Here is an 18456-nt window from a genome sequence, read left to right as displayed (position 1 = left end):
CTATGAATCAATTCAACGGTAGTAGTCAACGGTCTAGCGTTATCTGTGCAGTTTTTAGTCATCTCCGTTTTCATAGGTTGAGAAAATATTTGTACAGTGTGTAAATATATATATGTTCAATTTCACATGGAACATTTTGTAGACAACCAATTGGATGGAAGTTGAAAGCTGTTTCATTGCACGTTAAAAACATTGAACTGATCTTTGGCAGAAGCCTACTTGTAGAGTATTTGAAAATCACAATCTATCATGCCTCGAATATAGTGCAAAGCACCGTTCTAAATTTCTCAAAATGCTTTTTTTTAAACGTTCCATTCCGAAGTTCCACTCCGTAGCGAATGAGTTTCTCTCGATTGAAACAGCGAGTTACTTACTTTTCTGGGGGGGTACAGCCGCCGAGAGATCTTGGGGTCTTGGAAACAATGTTCACCTCTGTTGCATGACTTTAAAACGTTGTGTTTTTACGGGCGGGGTTGTGGACCGTGCGCCAGTCAACCCCCGGCCACCCCGAGGTCTCGGGAATCGAACGCTGGCCAACTGTGTGACAACGACGAGCGTTACCCATTACCCTATCGGACGTGGCCGCGGGCCGCACAAAAGTGTTTCGCGGGCCGCGTGTTTGGTTAAGCCACTGGGTTAAGCGATGTGGCGGGCTGGTCAATAGAATTTTGCCAAAAGTTCATAGTCTCTAGCGACTTGCTCTCTAGCCCTGCTAGCTAGCCAGTATCAAAACTAGCAAGCGAAGAAAAGCTTATGAGAAACCACCAAGTGCAATTAAGTGCAATGGGGCACATAGTAAAATTTCTAGTATAAGCTGAGCGATTCTATTAATACATTGTTTAACTATTGGTGCCAATAAAGGCCGATGAACAATCGCTTTCTTGTCCATCCGGCCATACCAAGGGATCAGAACCGGGGAGGTTTGAAGGGCATAAGGAGGTTTCTCGTATTGGAAACAAATCCGAAAAAGTCGAAAAGTGTTTATTGAATTTATAATTGTGAGGTTTTTATGCTAACCTTGATTGGATAGTCACGCCGTTTATGGAGATGTACTAGAAAAGTTTCAAAGATGAATGATCAAACTGTGACTAATGCCGATGCCGATTCTGTAATGCATCTAGATTTCTGGGAGTCTTCAACAGTATTTCTTTGGTTGCGTTTAGACATTAAATCTATGCCACTTTCATAGATAACATACCTAAGATGTTGTACCTTTGTTTAATTTCTACCGACTGTAACTTGCGAATCAGTTAGTTTATTATAAATACAAAAATATTCGTTGGTTACATTATGTTACACATAGTTTGAAAATATCAGTATATATTTTAATATCAGTATTATATTTTATACATACTACTAAAAGAGTGCAAATCATTGTAAAACAGCAAAAATACTGACAGAGAAACTAAGAGTCAAAGTTAAAAGAAACTAACAATTGGTTTAAAATAGATTGGCGCAATAAAAACGGGAACCGATAATAATTCAAATGAACAAAAACTCTGGGTATAATCATCTGAAGTTGATTTGCAATTTGGAGCCAGAAAAGAATTTTGGTGAAGTTGATAGCAATGGTTTGTGAAAGAATATACACATTTGAGTAAAATATAAAACTCCTGCCGACCATCGAATAAAACTAACCCTGCATCGCTCTCCTAGTGGCATCCGTACCGGTCCTAGGTCGAGGACGCTAAACTTTCTACTACAAACTTTTCATTTTATATTATTCGCTTCGTAAATAAAACAACAACGATTCAACATTTCGCAATCGGAACAGGGAACAACGCGATATGCTGCAAATCTTTTACGTACGACACTAAGTATTTTAAGATATCGACAACGCGATTTTACGAGAGCAACAAAACAGAAAAAAATGCACGTGAAGTGCAGCCAAAGCACATACTGATTTTCAACAAATAAGGAAAGACGGAACCGCTCCTCGCAGTTTTCCAGTATCCTTCTCACAAGTGGAAATGTGCGTAGGTGATCGGAGATTATTTTGTTTTAACTGTGGCTGAAAATTGCAGTAAAAGAGCTTAACCGAACAGGTGGCTAAAGAGATTCAGTCAAAGACGGAATTTTCGGGCAAAGTGCACAAATACTAACGATGCTGATACTGATCAATATTTTCTTTGTATAGTTTGCTTGTTGCAGGCTATGGGCAGATGATGGAAAGTTTGTGCGCGTTTGTTAAACTTCACACAAGCGTAGCTCACGAGAGATCCGACGTAGGTTGCGCTGTAACGTCATCTAAATCTGTCTCGGTTACCGTCAGGCCGCTACGCTGTTGATTCATCAGAGATTCACTCTGTTGTTGCTGTTGCTGTTGATGCTGCAAATGGCGCTGATTGCGCTGCAAACGTTGCGGCTGGTTGCTGGCTAGATGTGAAAACTCGTTCATCACCGCAACGTACGTTGAGTCACCACCGGTATAGCTTTCGCCGTCCTCACCCGCTCCTATCTCATCGTTCAGCAAGGTCAACCTAAGGAGTGTGACGATGTCTGCATCCTCCTTCTCCACGGCAATATCGATTGGTTGGCGCCCATCGGCGTCCGTCAGATCGTACCGGGCCTTATGCTTCAGCAGCAAATAAGCTTGTGCCGCTGACCCCTGTTCCGTAGCTAGATGGAGTGATGTACGACCGTATCGATCGACCGCATTGATGGCGGCACCGTTGAGGAGCAAAAACTCACACGCCATTACCGAGCCAGATAGGATGGCAGCGTGCAGCGCTGTTCGGTCTGCTTCCTCGCCATTCGTCCAGTGCTTGTCAGCGCCGAGTGCCAACGCATGACTCATTACCGGCAGATTGTGGCCGCTGGCTGCCTTGTACAGCAGATAGTTCGGGCACAGACGCTCGAGGTCCTCACATTCCATGATGGAATTATCTTCCTCGCCACTAGTAGATTCCTGGTCTGAATTCAACAGCAGCAGATCTTCATCCGGTAGATTGTGATCGTCGGTAACGACGCTGGAGCCGACCAGTAAAATGTCGGTAAATTGCTTCGGTAGTCCCTCGTTCACATCCTTTTCGTCCGCATCCGGGCTCGTTCCGCTTCCGATACTATCACCAATCTCGGCGGTGGCTTGCTCTACCTCCGTATCCACGCCACCATCAGCATCGGTCGGATCAACACCCGGCACCACTCCTCTCACCGTTGACAGTGGCTCTTGACCACCCCCTGCTAGCGCCAGGTGCTTCCCACCGGCTCCTGCAGTGTGCTTTGGTCGTAATAACTGCCGGTAGCTCCGACGGCGGAGCTTTTTTATGCTCCATTTTTCCGGAAATTTCGAACTATCCGCCCCGAGGCTCTTAAACGACAAGGTCGACGAAGAAGTGCTAGTGTTGCCTTCTTCGGTCGGGCCTCCCCATCCCGACCCGGTGCCCATGAGACCGCCATCGATCGGCGCTACAAACTGTCGTTCAATGTATTTCGCACGGATCCAGGCTTCACGCACCGTTATCTCGCAGTTGTCCGTCGCGCGATCAAAGCGTGCCACGCGTGTCGCATTGCCTTCGTACACCCGGTTGATGACGTCGTTCCCAAGCTCAATCATCACGCGCAGTATTTCAGGCTCCCACACATCTAGCGTCAGCGAGCGAACTTTGCTGTGGTGAACGCCAAGGCTACGGTGTACGCCCGAACACGCAATGCACAGCGTTATGCCTAGGTTTATGGAGGCCCATTTTGGATCATTGTTACCGCAATCGGCACATCTTGCGTTGCCCGGGATTTTCAGCATTTGCGTCCAGTTGCTACACGAGGTGGAAAAACAGTAGACTTTAGATAAATATAATAAAAATACAACCTAAGAGAGAAAAGAAGCCAGCTCTTAATCACACATGGGCTTGGGCTTGCTGCTTGCTAAAAAGGATGCTTTAACTATTTGAGTAAATGATTCTTACATTTTTTTGTATCCTTTTCTACTCCCTTCCGAACTGCAACCAGCAGCTCCTGCTCGTGTACCTCTATCACTCGATGTCGACCCCGAAGCGAACACGCTGCGCCCTGCGCCTCCATGGCGTCCATCTTCACCGCTTTGTCCGCTTCGTTCGCGGCCCCGCATATCGTTACTAAACGGACTATTGTGCTGAATGGCGGAATCGATGCCTTTCTGCAACGCTTTGATCCACGCAACCATCATCGTCTCTGAATCGGCTTGCAGAATGTGCGATCTAGGAGCGTGTTAGTGAATGAGGTGCAGTTATAGACTACGACAGAGAGGTTTTCTTAAAGTAATAACCATCAGATGGGGGACATGCGCTTACTTGGTAGGAGAAATAACTTCAAAACAGAAACGTCTGTCCGAGTCGGCTAGCGGACGAACTGTACAGAGCCGAAGATCTTCCTCCATCACCGTCGGTAACTCTTCGCCCGTGCGCTTGCGGTAGAAGAGTTGATTGTCGCACATACAGAACCACCGGCGGTTCCACGTTTTGAACGCGTTCGAGGTGCGCTTGAAGAGGTAACCTTCCATATAGCTCGGTAATCGGCTTGAGACACTCTCCCTACCACCGTTAGACAAACCGTCCTCTGCCGCCGCCGCCGCCACCGACGATTGAGCACCGAGACATGTGTCGCCAGCCTCTCGCTCACCCTCGACGTTCCGTTCACCCAAATCGCTTGCTCGCTCGTTGACACATGTGTGGCGGTTCTGCATCTGCTTATCGAGCACCGCGTACTCGTTTCGCATCGTGCCAATCTCATCGTCCAGGCCCTTAAAGAACGTTCCGTAGTCTTCGCACAAATCCGATCCCTGGTGGAAGTACGTACTGCACGCCTGCAGGTAGCTCAGCAACGTGGCCAGTATTTCGTGTCGCTTACGATTCTGCAGCAGCGTGATATAGTTGACATAATCGAGCGCCGTGTGATTGAAGCAGCTCTTCGTTGCCGACAGCAGATTTTCTGCCTCGATCACGTCGGCCGGCCGGTTGCGGCTAACCTGCGAATTGCGGTAGACGGAGGCGTCCAGGTTTTCCGATACCTTAGCGAAGATCTGCCGGTACTCTTTCACCTCGCGGATATCGCGCTTCAGGAAGCTGGTCAGGTTCTTCAGCACGGTCCGGTTGGCCTGATCCAACAGGGTCGTATGGTATTTGTTCATCTCCTGCAGCAACTGGATTAGCTGGGCGAGCGCGTTCGTCGAGTTTTTGTCGTCCTGAAAGTGCTTCTGCAGATCCCAGAGCGACGTCGCGAACGTACTCTGGTTGCGGATATACTCCTTGCCACTGTCGACCGCCGCATTGCACGCCTTGATGATCTTTTCCAAACGCGCCTCAAGATGCTCGATTTCGGTCTCCTCCTGCTCGAGCCGCAGTCTAATCGGTCGGTCGGATCGGATTCCACGGAAGGAAATGCAAGATGGACACAAACATTATTACATGATGATCGGCATCGACCTGTCATACGGTTGAATCCGTGTGCTGGAGGGTGACGCGCAACACGTCTACACAACCCCTTCCTCAACACTTTTCATCTCACCGAAGGCGCTTACGGAACTTACCTGAAGCTCGGCGAATCTTTCAGGCATTCGCCGAAATCAATTCTGCATTGTGCCATCGGAACCTTGAAACCGAACTCACATCCGGTCCGGTGCGCTGCCTTGAACGTCTCGAACGAACGTGAGTGATGCTGTTTATTGTCGTCGTCGTTTGATGGTGCTTGCTTGTTGTTGAATGTTGCCCGTTGCTAGATTGTGGATCTGGGCCTCGCTCTAGACGGTCGTTCGGGTAGTTCTGTGGACCACAGGGAGAACGGCACAAAAGAGCATGTGTATAGGCGTTTCAGAGGCGCAAAACTAGGAGATTAGAAAGCGAACAGAGGTGCTGCACTCAGCCGAAGCTCGAAGCCGGGAACTGTCGACGCGGTTCGCTGGCTTCAAAACCGATGTCGTGGTCGGGCATTAGCCATCCAGAGCGGACGGACAACTCATCACTATCTCTCTTGCCTTCCTCTCTTTATCGTTGGCCCCGTTGGATTATGTATTTCTCACTTGCTCGTTACCGTTCACCCGTTCCCGGAGTTTCCAGCTGCTTCTCGTTCTTGCACGTGTCTCGCGGCAAAGCTCGCCAAAGGCAACCCGTTTCACACGACGTTCTCTGTCACTCTTTTTCTCCTTTGTCTCTGTACATTTCAACCCCTTATTTTACTCGGTTGCAACCGCTATAGCAGTGCTTCAATGTGTGTGCACCTTGCAAGGAGGGCTGACATACCCACACACGCTTTCTTCGCTTCTAATGGGCCGCACCCCATTACTTGCTTCGTTGCTGCGCGCCTGCACACGTGTGATTGGCCGATGATTCGAACCGATCCAGCTGCAGTTTAATGTCGATCATCACCACTAAATGCACTATCCGTGTAAAGGGCTGTTAGCTCTTCGGATCGGCACACCATGGCTATAGAAAGTCCGGTCGATGTCCAGTCGTGAGCCCTTCGAAAACTCATTACAAACAACAAAACGGCAACCTCACTCAGCAATAAAAAAGGGTTTAAACAGACACAGCAATAAAAAAGGGTTTCGGACAGCCATCACACCTTTCGGTAGATCTATTAGCTGGCTGGCAACACGGACTCGAGTTCGTTCGTTGGCAAGCAATGTGTCATGGATGAGGTGCGTTTCGAGCACAAAAGCACTCAAGATTCCAGCACTTTTGACTTATGCAGAGCACTTGCACTTTGAACCGGTAACATGATCTACAATTTATTACACACATATCATTGGATTTAACACATGAAATTCACTAGTACTTACATTAGTTAGATATTACCCACCACTACTGATTGGATTACTAATTCGATTCGAAGTGAAAAATGCGAACAAACAGCTAGTCATTTTTACAAAACATATAGTAATGATGCAATTGCGAAGCCACGTTTCTCTACCAAGGCAACGTTTTCCCATCGTACTGCAAAAATCCCCCGTTGTGGGATTCGTTCAACGAGAGCAGTGTCCGTACGATGGCATCGCAGCTTTCGTCCACCGACAGCGGGGCCTTTGAGCCGCCCATGTCCGTTTTTACCCAGCCCGGGTGTAGTGCCACCGCCATAATGCCGCTCGGCCGAAGATCCAGGGACATCGATTTGGTGGCCGCGTTTAGGGCCGCTTTCGAGGTCCGATAAGCGTACAGACCACCTTCGCGGTTCTCCGCGATCGAGCCCAATATTGAGCTCATGTTGACAACACATGCGCGTCCCGGACCGAGCGGCGCATCCGGTTGACGGTCGGCGGCCCGCTTTAGTAGCGGAAGCAGCTCCTTGGTTAGGATGATGGGTGCCACCGTGTTGGTGACAAATGTGTCGACGAGGTCATCTGCTTTGGTGAAACTAAGGCGCGTCGATTTGGGCGAAATTCCGGCATTGTTAAACAGGACGTTCAAGCCTTTATCCTTAACGATGGACTCGACTTCGTTGACCAGCTGCTCGTACCGTTCCAGGTTCGTTACGTCTAAGGGGGAGGAAAAATAGGCGAAGTACAGTAAAAGACACATAAACGATCGTTGAAACATTCAAAATATTGCCCCCGTACGTACCAGCTAGAACAGGGACAACGTTCGCGTTCTGTTTAGCAAGCGCAAAGAGTTCCTGTGAAGAATTGACATTGCGGTTATCCGGTTTGTTTCTTGGATCGGAACAGCGAGCACGTGAACCGCTCGTGCAGAGCGCCATCTGTACGTCAAGATTAATCCATAGCAAACGTAAACGGCGTAACGGCGGTTTTGTTGAGTGAGTTGAAGGTGGAACACTGTTATGTTATTGGCCCCGGTGGTAGGTAAAATATTGCACAAAACATTGTAAAATATGATGTTAACTATGAAGAATGCGGTATCGTTACTCACTCATTTGTCATCTCTAAAGATAGACAAGAAAAACAAAGATAAGGTCATACGTAGAAAAAAAATCATTTCGAATCAGTTCAGTGACGGCATGAGTGTTCCACTTTAGAGCCATCCTAAACACTGCTCGACGGTGCTGCTGACAGCATAAATACATCCTCAGTCAGTTGAATGCAATGAGTTTCAGTTTGTCCAAAGACGTCAATCGAGCAGCTACTCTCGAGCTTTAGTGGTGCGAAACGCTGTCCTTTGCTTGGAATACATCAGACAGCTAATTAGCACCATTTAATAATTCACTTGAATTAAAAGCACGGTAGACATCGTTAAGCGACGCATTCTTCAGCAAACCAACGGCTAATTACTCAGTGAACGCGGAAATGGCTCCTCTGAATCGTAAGTCGCCTTGCCGATTCCCCTGTGTGTGTGTGTGATTCCGTTTCAGATTTCGGCGTCTTGGAAACATCTTCGATCGTCCCGCGCGCAATGATTCCTACCTCTGATTTTTCCGGAAGCCGGTATGTCGCAATGATTTGTGTTTTCTGCAGTACCTGCTGCCGGATGAGGGTCTTTACGAGCCCCAGTCCGAGGCCGCGGTTACCGCCTGTAATTAAAATGCTGTTCATGGTTGCCGGTCGGCTCGATGTTGTGCTGCACGGCGACGGCGTATGTTTATAGCTGCCTATTGTCCGAATAGAGAAATAAGCATTGTTGAGTGAAAATTGTGACATAACGAATGGAATTATGTCTCTTTTCACTTCAAATGTTCGACCATCAAACCACTCTCACCGTTGCTTCCCCTTTCCGGAGCCGGAACTAGCGTCGGTGTGTGATTTTGAGGCGATTTGCCGGACTTAGCGAGATACTATGTGTAATAGTGCTTCGAGTAACACGCGCGCTTCCAGTAAAAACTCAGATCGTCCCTATTGACTCTGACAATCTAACTTCGCCGCTTCGGTTTTGCCAGTTCGATAGCGCGTACGGTGTGCTTTGAGTCTCGCTACCGGCCATGCCAGGCTAAGCACACCAACACACAGGTGTGGGGATCAAGGGAACAGTGTTGCCAGAAACGATAAATTATTCGTTCATCGTGGTTAAATTTTTCTTAACAACTATCCAACCATGGACAACTCCATATGAATTTTCGTTGGCAAGTAATGCCTTCATTTGCTTCTGGTGTATTTCGCATTTTACATTTTACTGATGCACGTACTGATGTACTCTGTAACATGAAGTGTCTCTTATGATGCTCGCGTACACCTTGATAAACGGTATCTTAGCTTCTGATAAGTCGATGCTGATTGTATTGTAAGAAGCGGGCTATTGTTGGTCATCACCTTATTTCATCATTTATACTACAGCAATGAGTGTGCATTAGTTTTACATTGATTTTCAGTACAAGACAGAAGGCATTAAAAATGCATGCTTGGATATTTCTGATACGCGGACTATTCTTGCAAGGAACGAAGGCATCTGCTGATGGCTGTTTTGGTGCCAAGTAACAACTTAGCTTAATAAATGCAGCCTAGTCCGTTTATCTAAGATATAAAAAAGGTATTGTACCATACCTACACGCAATTTTGGATGCTTTGTTTCGACAAAAGCCACATTACAACGAGCAAACAGCTAATTGTAGCTGGCACAGCATCGAGGGAAACTAGAAATGGAAAAAAGAAAAGAAGAAACTTGTCATAAAAAGTAGCAAGTCATTGCTACCGGTTAGCACGGTACATTGCTTAGCTGCCGGTTGTTAGTTCGAGACATATACTCTCTCACAACCGTCCAGTGATTAGAGAAACCAGTAGTATATTTGAATGCACTGCTCCTTTTGCCGCAGCCTTTTGACAGTGTGTTCGTGCGTACGACCAACGCGCTTCACTGAGATTGGTAGCGTGGAACATATATTTTTCAAATTACAAGAATAACAGGAGAGGGATGTTATTGTAGTACTGATTGGTGAATCCGGTATTTTTTTTTTGACACTTCACAGTTCGGCAACTACAGGAAGAAATGTGTTCCACATTCATTTAATTTCGGGCATAAGAACTATCAAAATATACGTCCGCACTAGTGAAGTGTTCACCGTGTTGTCTGTTGGTTGTTTGCAATTTGCTGAAAAGATAAAGTAATATGCACCGACGTTCTGATGATTACGCCTTCAAATAATGATGAAATAATCGGTTGTCTGCTGCAACCAGTGCAGTGGAAAGTTGCTTATGACATAACTCTGCGTCGTGGTGGTGCGTCCTGCTGTTGAATCAAACGATCTAGCTGACAAGAAAGACAAGATCCTCCAATTCAACTGTGCATGTTGTTGGAGGAACAGCTGCAATTGTGATATTTGTACTGTTGAGCCGTAAATGAACGCGACATACCGTGCATCGATTGCCCTTCAACGTGTCTAGAAGCAGCAACAGTCAGTCAGTCACCGCACTATGGCGTTGGCCGCCGTATATGTGCGTCAGGCGCGGAACTTAATAAATGTGCGATATGCGCGCCTGCTCTGCACTAAAGTCATTTCGCCACCGTTATCAAGTGAGTGTTGCTCATTTCTGTTATCTGTTTCTATTTTCTGGGAATGTCATCCAACTGCGGTTTTATTGAAATACAAGTTCCACAGCGCTAAGTGCTGATTGGGCATTCGTCTATGTGACGACAATTGTCTTTCCGTTCGAGCATCGAAGCCACATTCCGTCCACGTGCCATGCGAGCGGCAGCTATGATGCTCCAGCTGTTCCAGCAGCTGCTTCATTCTCTTGACCCATCGATATGCTTAAGCGATTCGAACGTTATCACACACGGATGTGGTTGTGAAGAGAGGTTCATAGGTCGTGCAGTACTATATGGCTTCATTTCTATAGGACGTACTCGTATTAATATTTGTCTTCTCTCACGCTCTGATTACAGAAGAAAATTTCGACTACGATCTGGTGGTCATCGGTGGAGGTTCCGGGGGTTTGGCCTGTGCTAAGCAGGCCGTCCAGCTTGGCGCCAAGGTGGCGGTACTGGACTTCGTGAAGCCGTCGCCACGCGGAACCAAATGGGGCCTTGGCGGGACGTGCGTTAACGTAGGCTGCATTCCGAAGAAGTTGATGCACCAAGCATCGCTGCTGGGCGAAGCTATCCACGATTCGCAACCGTACGGGTGGAAGTTTGCTGATCCGAGCTCGGTGCGGCATGACTGGGCCACGCTCACCGAATCTGTGCAGAACCACATCAAATCGGTCAACTGGGTGACACGGGTCGATTTGCGCGACCAAAAGGTGGAGTACATCAACGGTCTCGGGTACTTCAAGGATGCGCACACTGTGGTGGCCCTGATGAAAAATCAAACCGAGCGGGAGCTGCGCACCAAATACGTCGTGATCGCGGTTGGTGGACGGCCTCGGTACCCCGAGATTTCCGGTGCATCCGAGCATGGCATCACTAGCGACGATGTGTTCAGTTTGTCCGAGGCTCCAGGCAAAACACTGCTCGTCGGCGCCGGTTACATCGGGCTCGAATGTGCCGGTTTCCTGAAGGGACTCGGATACGACGTGACGGTGATGGTACGTTCGATCTTGCTCCGGGGATTCGACCAGCAGATGGCGACCATGATTGGTGACTCGATGGTTGAGAAGGGCATCAAGTTCCACCACAAGACACGACCGCTGGCGGTCGAGAAGCAGTCGGATGGGCGACTGCTCGTGCGCTACGAAACGGACGGTGCCGGCACCGGTGGCGAGGAGTCGTTCGATACGGTGTTGTTTGCGATTGGTCGCCAGGCCGAGACGGGCACACTCAAACTGGACCGCGCCGGTGTCGTAACGGCCGACGGTGGCAAATCGGATAAGATCGACGTGAACGGCGTGGATCAGACGAACGTGCCGAATATCTACGCGGTCGGTGATGTACTGTATCGCAAACCAGAGCTGACTCCGGTAGCGATCCATGCCGGGCGCATCATCGCTCGACGGCTGTTCGGCAACTCCGACGAAACGATGGACTACAAAGATGTGGCGACGACCGTGTTTACGCCCCTGGAGTATGGGTGCGTCGGACTGAGCGAAGAGGATGCCGAGGCTGCCCACGGCAAGGACAACGTCGAGGTTTACCATGCTTACTACAAACCGACCGAATTTTTTGTTCCGCAGCGGTCCGTCCGCTACTGCTACCTGAAGGCGGTGGCGCTTCGCGAGGGCGACCAACGTGTGTTGGGGCTGCACTTCCTAGGGCCGGCCGCCGGCGAGGTAATTCAGGGCTTTGCGGCTGCTTTGAAGTGTGGGTTGACGATGAAAATTCTGCGCAACACTGTCGGCATTCATCCTACGGTCGCCGAAGAGTTCACGCGTCTCGCGATTACCAAGAGCTCTGGACTTGATCCTACACCGGCCACCTGCTGCAGTTAAATTAAATCAATCAATCCATCAAACAACTCAAATATGCGACGCCGTTAATAATTGGCCGGCCGTTTGCCATGAGGTAATGTAAAAATTCATCAATGAAATGTAATAAAAAAAATGTAAAAATTCATCAAAAAACCCCCACACATACACACCCACAGTAATTAGGGTATGTACCCAAGATGACCATTAGAAACGTCAAAAGACCTTCCAAAGCGATTTGATTGGATGTAACTTTCATTTCCGTGCGCAGGTTTACTATTTACGATTGAAATGGTATTGTTTTAATTGTTTTAGAATGCAAAATTGGTTCTGGTCATAACCAAAAATAATTCCTCGCTTGGTGTGTCTTGTTCCTTTTGGACGCTTTCGTTTTTTGGCTCCCTAAGTCAAAATAATTTTTATTTCGGAAAATCAAACAATGGATATTATTTTTTTTTGCAAAACTAATTGATTCCTCATCTACGAAAAATAGGTTCAGCGTTTTATCTCACCCTGAGTCGGAAAAAACGGGTGAGGCTATCATTATGAAAAGCAGTGTATATTTCAGTATGCTCTGATAAATTTCTTACTCTTCTCATCCGGCAATTACAACAGTCGAGCGATCTTGGCCTGCAAAAGAGACAATGTTAATCTCTGTTGCTGCTTACTGTAACGTTTTTACGGGCGAGGTTATTGGCTCCGAGCCAGGCCCCTTGTCACGTCGGTTTCTGGAATCCAACCCAGACCCAGAGCTGCGTGACAACGACAAGTTTGCGTTATCGACTATTCTATCAAATCAATTTACCATCATGAAATTAAAGTATTACCACGAATTCTTTTATACCAGCAGAACCTATATCCGTTATTTAAAGTTATAACAACATTAAATTGTGTAGGTTTGTCTCTGTCTTTATTTTGCGTATCTTGGGTCGGGCTCGTGTACCAAGACTTGTGTTGTTTATTCATAAGTAGTACATTAGCTTTCTTATCGTACTGTACGTGATAAATTGGCTGACCACGAAGGAGCCAACCCGTGTCGTTCTTACACTCAGTTGTTGGTTGTTTCTCCCTCTTGCTCGCTCCCTTACGAAGCTGTCGCTGGGCTGTCCGCCCATCTTTTGTGGATAAATAAGTATTTCGCCCGTCACCTCGTGAAAGGGGAGTTACGAAATTAAGCAAGCATCCTTAACTAAGATTCATGCGTACTAGGACCGATTGTGAATATGGTCATCGTTCCCATTTTTTTCATAATATTGTTTCCATTTTTCATCATCTTGGTTGGTTAATGGGCTAACCTTAACCCTCTCGAATCGCGCTCGAAACATGTGTCTCATAACAATAGTTAAATCTTGATCAGTGCTATCGCTATCACGGCGTTGCATTCTATCATTAAAGGACAAAAGTGGAAATGGAATTACAAAATGAACGCTAAGACTAGGGAGGCATATCATCCACAAGAAGGTGCACTCCCTAGTTGATCTAGAAGTACATGATTATGAAAATACATAAAAATAAAAAAGCAATAAAAAGATTAAGTTCACCTCTGTACACGTAGATTCACGATCGCGAGGTGTGGTCTTAAACGATACAAACACGTGCTGCTCACAGGCACACATGCGCTCAAATACAAACTTTTTGTACAATTGGGATAAAGTGATCGTGTGTGTATGTGTGTGTCTCGCAGTATTACCCGGACGATTGTTTTGTTGCATTTCGATTCCCTTAGAAATTCAGACGTTCCAGGCACATAGGATGGAACTTGACTGCTGAAATATCCGATCACTTCATCGGGATAAGACTATTCCTTATCATCAGCACTGATGGATTGTTGATTGTATGATGATTGCGGGCCTTTTTGTGGAGGAGGAAATGACGGCTTGGGCCAATCCTAGTCTGAGAGGATACTTTCTCTTAGCTATACTGGTAATATGCATTTACTCCCGTTTAAGCCGTTTCGGTGCACTGTCGCTGCCCTGCGAGTTGGAGTCTTCCGAGAACATGTTCGAAACAAAGTCCGTGGCGCCTTGGGAATCGCTGACGATAGAAAAACCTGCCAACACCGAAAGGAAAAGCAATATTTGTATGTGAGAAAAACAAGCTACAGACTTTGAAGCATAGATCATCGCAAATGGCCCATATTCAGGATCGTGTACTTACAGGTATTGGAGTCCTCGGCGAGACCGAAGTTAGAGTTCGAGTTGGAGTCGGTTCCGATCGGCTTTCTACTGTTCTCTTTGTTTTCACTGCTATTGCTGTTGCTGTTGCCGTTGTTAGTGACGTTCGGGCCCGCCTGAGACGCAGGGCCACTGGCTGTTCCACCTGTACCGCCTCCATTGTTACCGGTAGGAACACCACCGATGCCAGTTTTGGTGAGCATTGCCTGGCCACCGCCGAGCGATGTGGCACCCACAGTGGCGCCCACCCCTCCACCGCCCACTCCCACGGCACCGCCACCTTCCGCCGACGAAGCTGGCTTTTTTTTGTCGTTCGTCGAAATCGGCACCCATTTGTAGATCTTCATCGACGTCTCCCCAATCGTGACCCACTTTTTCTCCCAGTGCCGGACGCGGTCCATCGACAGCATAAGCTTCTTGACATCGTCCTTCTTGCTAGCGCGCGTCTCCGCGCGTACGCTGCGCGACATGTTCGAACCGCTGCTGCTACCACTGCTGCCCTTCTCCTTTACCGTCACGCCAACCATCCACGCTCACTACGTTGTTCTTTGCTGGAAATAAAATCTGCGGTTCGGCCGCCCAACTTCCCAACTGCTATTCCGACCGACTACGCCACCAGCTGATTCCTGATGTATAAGAGGAAGAACACGACTGCTGAGGCGATATATCAGCTCACTTCTTGCCCACTAAAACGGAACGTCGTTCAGCAGAGAAAAATAAATAGAGCAGGAAAAAGTAGAAAATTATTAAATGGCTGAAGAGAAGAGAACCAAAGCAAAATGTTACACTATCGAGGCATCGATAAACAATGGCAGATAAGCGACGGCCGGATTTGTACCTGAGGATCTAGCACAGCATCAAAAAAGGAATTTTGGCGTGTACCTAGGTAACGTGCATTAGCGAAAAAAAAACCTGGTATCGATAGTATGAAGTTTTTTTTTTTCTTTTGTATTAAAGAGCCTTTGAGCTATAATAGCCTAGCATTCGTCTCTTTTTAAATTTAATTTCATTCAACTACCAGTTGTCAATCAGGGTTCCTGGGTGTTTGAAGCCCTGGCCTTTCCATAGTATGAAGTGATTGTTTGAAAGGGACGAGTCAAGGTGCATTATGGTGCAGATCCACGGTACTGATCAAGCAGCAAGCAGCAAAGACCCTCGGTTCGAATCCTGTGCGATGTGCATTTGATGAGAAACTAATCCGTGCCCCCCCGTATACCCCGTATTGTGACCCGAATCGCAGAATATCTGCCCCTAGCTCAACGGATGCGCTTGAATCGAGCGTATCGGTAATCCGAAAGACGCCTAAGTTCTTCCCAATATCGTAGAGCTTGAAAACACTAAACCGGATATTGGGTACAGGTTATTTTTCTTTTACCCCCCGTAGGATTTTGCGGCTGGCGTCCCGCCGTTTGCAGCTTACCTTTACGCGTCGCAATGACTCGCAGTTCCGTTTTTCCGCTAGCGCTCGGGCACGGGAAAGAAATCTGGAGGACCCCGACCCCGTCACACGGATGCAACTATGCGATGCGGCGGCGTTGATAGGCGTTCGGGGTGATTCGTTTCGCTAGACGGTTGTTTGGTTGATCGGTTGTCTGCCTCTGGCTGTCGCTAGAGCTCATTGGCCCCCTGGAGTATAGGCCCACAATGGCAGCTCGGAACGACGACGACGACGTAGTCAAACGGGCGATAATTTGGGGCCACCCCTTTACTCTCGATCCTGTCTCATGGCGGTCCAATCGACGATGGCGAAAAGGAGGCACGGTCTCCAGCGGGCGAAGGTCGTATGCACTTGGAAACGTTTGCACCGTGCGATCCCTATTGCGGTATGCGAGTGTGTGGTGGAAGCAAAGTTAAAGATGGAGGCTTCACGACGGGCCTATCATCGACGCACAGCACTCTCGGTTCGATCAGACCTGCACGAGGACGGGACGCCGTGGTCCGTGGTGTGTCTCGCTCGTCACACCTGATTACGCACCCGCCTATCGCTCGCGCTCGCTCCCGCATGTTGTGATGCCGCGCAAGTCGATGCTGCGTTTGTGTTTGTGGTGCTCACGCTGAATGCGCTGCATTCAGCATTCAGACTGCACTTGCTGAGTAGAGGTTGCGAGTTACCTGAGCGCGAGTTCCCGCACACAGAGAACTCATTCTCGGCAATAAAGCGAACTTCTTGAGCAGATTATGCTGGTTGACGGTTGGCTGTGTCGACATCATTTCGACCAGTAAACGAACGGATCTGCATGATCCGCTTAAAAAGCAAGCACTATAATTTGTGGTTTATTAACGCACATGCCCCCACAGAGGAAAAAGATGATAACACTAAAGAGGAATTCTACTCCTTGTTAACCAACGCATACGACTCACTACCCGTAGGGGATGTCAAGATCATGATGGGAGATTTTAATGCTAAGGTGGGCAGAGAACTATTACATAGAGAAATAACCGGGGGACACAGCCTGCACGAAAACTCAAATGACAATGGACTACGTTTGATAGACTTAGCAGCCAGTAGAAACATGATCATCAAATCTACTCAATGCCCCAGAAAAGATATACACAAGCAAACATGGGCGTCACCAGACGGAAGAACATTTAACCAGATCGATCATATAATAGTAGACAAGAGAATATCCAACAACATACTGAACGTGAAAAGCAGCAGAGGGGCCATTATCTCAGATCATTACTTGGTGAGATCACAGTTTCGTTGCCAAATAGCACGAAACTATTATAATCCAAAAATAACCGGAGAGAGACCTAAGATGTACGACATCGAGAAACTAAAAATAAGAGAAATGTCAGATAGATATAGAAGTTTAGTGAACCAAGCACTAAGTAAAAACCACGACCATCTCTCAGTGGAAGAAATGTGGGCACACATCAAATCCTCAGTCGTCGAAGCGGCAAAGGGCTCTATTGGTTTTAAGCACAAATCAAAAAACAAAGACTGGTTCGATCAGGAGTGCAAAAAAGCAGTTGACAAGAAAACAGCTGCATATACAAACTACCTGCAGATACCAACCAGAGCCAAGAAAGAAGCATATGACAATTTACGAAGAACGGCTGACAGACTGTGTAGGAGAAAGAAAAGACTCCTGGCCGACAGACAAATAGAAACAATGAATACCGACTTCCAAAACAACAACGCAAGACGAGCCTATAAGACCGTAAATATGTATAAGAAGGGTTTCACACCTCGTACAACACTGTGTAAGGACGCAGATGGAAATATCATAGGAGACATGGCCAACATAAAAGAAAGATGGGTTGATTATTTCGCAGAACTACTAAACCCCAACTACAACACTGACATAAACCATCGGGAAACGACCATAAACAGGGACGAAAACTACGAAACCCCAACGGAAATAGAGGTAGGAACGGCCATAGCCCAACTTAAAAATAATAAAGCCGCTGGTATGGATGATATATCTGGGGATCTACTCAAACACGGCGGTAACAGTCTAGCCATCACGATGCACAAATTAATACTGGAAATATGGGCCACAGAGTGCATACCCGAAGAATGGCGAAGAAGTATTATAGTACCAATATACAAGAAAGGAGACCGCCTAGACTGCACCAACTACAGAGGGATAGCTCTATTATGTGCGGCATACAAGGTGTGGGCCAAAGTGCTGGAGAACCGACTACGACCAATAGCGGAGACCATTATAGGAGAGTACCAAGGTGGCTTCAGACCGGGAAGATCAACAGCTGATCAAATATTGTGTGTAAAAAACATTCTCCAGAAATGCTGGGAATTCAACGTCGACGTCCATCAAATTTTCGTTGACTTCAAACAAGCCTACGACAGTATAGATAGAAACAGCCTATATACGGCTCTAGTAGAGTTTGGTATTCCCAACAAACTAATCAGAATGATTCAGCTATGTCTGCGCGATACCTCGGCATGTATTCGAATAAACGGAGAACTATCTGCGAGCTTTCCGACAGATAGCGGTCTAAAACAGGGAGACGGGCTGTCTCCTATATTGTTCAACCTTGCCCTGGAACGAGTGATCCGCATGATTCCAGTGGACACAAAGGGGACACTCTGCACTAAACTGACACAGATAGTTGCATATGCGG

The 18456-nt window shown here is 47.4% G+C and overlaps 4 protein-coding genes across 5 annotated transcripts; 1 reads left to right on the top strand and 3 right to left on the bottom strand.

Moving 5' to 3' along the window:
- Positions 1-1367: 1367 nt before the first annotated feature.
- LOC128269064 (arf-GAP with coiled-coil, ANK repeat and PH domain-containing protein 2) lies at positions 1368-5809 on the bottom strand. The gene is made up of 4 exons (XM_053006450.1): positions 5504-5809; positions 4269-5318; positions 3906-4175; positions 1368-3755 (listed from the first exon to the last, which is right to left on the bottom strand). The coding sequence occupies exons 1-4, from the start codon at positions 5557-5559 to the stop codon at positions 2210-2212; spliced, it is 2922 nt and encodes a 973-aa protein (XP_052862410.1). The 5' UTR covers positions 5560-5809; the 3' UTR covers positions 1368-2209.
- Positions 5810-6831: 1022 nt separating this feature from the next.
- Positions 6832-8745, bottom strand: LOC128272314 (C-factor). The gene is made up of 4 exons (XM_053010102.1): positions 8619-8745; positions 8327-8511; positions 7530-7581; positions 6832-7444 (listed from the first exon to the last, which is right to left on the bottom strand). The coding sequence occupies exons 2-4, from the start codon at positions 8453-8455 to the stop codon at positions 6879-6881; spliced, it is 747 nt and encodes a 248-aa protein (XP_052866062.1). The 5' UTR covers positions 8456-8511; positions 8619-8745; the 3' UTR covers positions 6832-6878.
- Positions 8045-13634, top strand: LOC128272299 (thioredoxin reductase 1, mitochondrial). Of its 2 annotated transcripts, none has more exons than XM_053010090.1 (2): positions 8045-8225; positions 10737-13634. In XM_053010090.1, exons 1-2 carry the CDS (start codon positions 8210-8212, stop codon positions 12215-12217), a joined length of 1497 nt encoding a protein of 498 aa, XP_052866050.1. In that variant the 5' UTR covers positions 8045-8209; the 3' UTR covers positions 12218-13634. The 2 variants fall into 2 exon arrangements, with proteins under 2 accessions (XP_052866050.1, XP_052866042.1); XM_053010082.1 differs by lacking the exon at positions 8045-8225 and adding an exon at positions 9913-10364.
- Positions 13635-13640: 6 nt separating this feature from the next.
- On the bottom strand, positions 13641-16261 carry LOC128272323 (B-cell CLL/lymphoma 7 protein family member A). Its single transcript, XM_053010114.1, has 3 exons — positions 15788-16261; positions 14351-15053; positions 13641-14243 (listed from the first exon to the last, which is right to left on the bottom strand). The coding sequence occupies exons 2-3, from the start codon at positions 14892-14894 to the stop codon at positions 14128-14130; spliced, it is 660 nt and encodes a 219-aa protein (XP_052866074.1). The 5' UTR covers positions 14895-15053; positions 15788-16261; the 3' UTR covers positions 13641-14127.
- Between the last annotated feature and the right edge of the window lie 2195 nt (positions 16262-18456).

This window comes from Anopheles cruzii, chromosome X, assembly GCF_943734635.1.
Source record: "Anopheles cruzii chromosome X, idAnoCruzAS_RS32_06, whole genome shotgun sequence".
NCBI lineage: Eukaryota > Metazoa > Arthropoda > Insecta > Diptera > Culicidae > Anopheles > Anopheles cruzii.
Note: the sequence above shows the minus strand (reverse complement) of the source record. Positions and strands in the feature narration are given on the sequence as shown.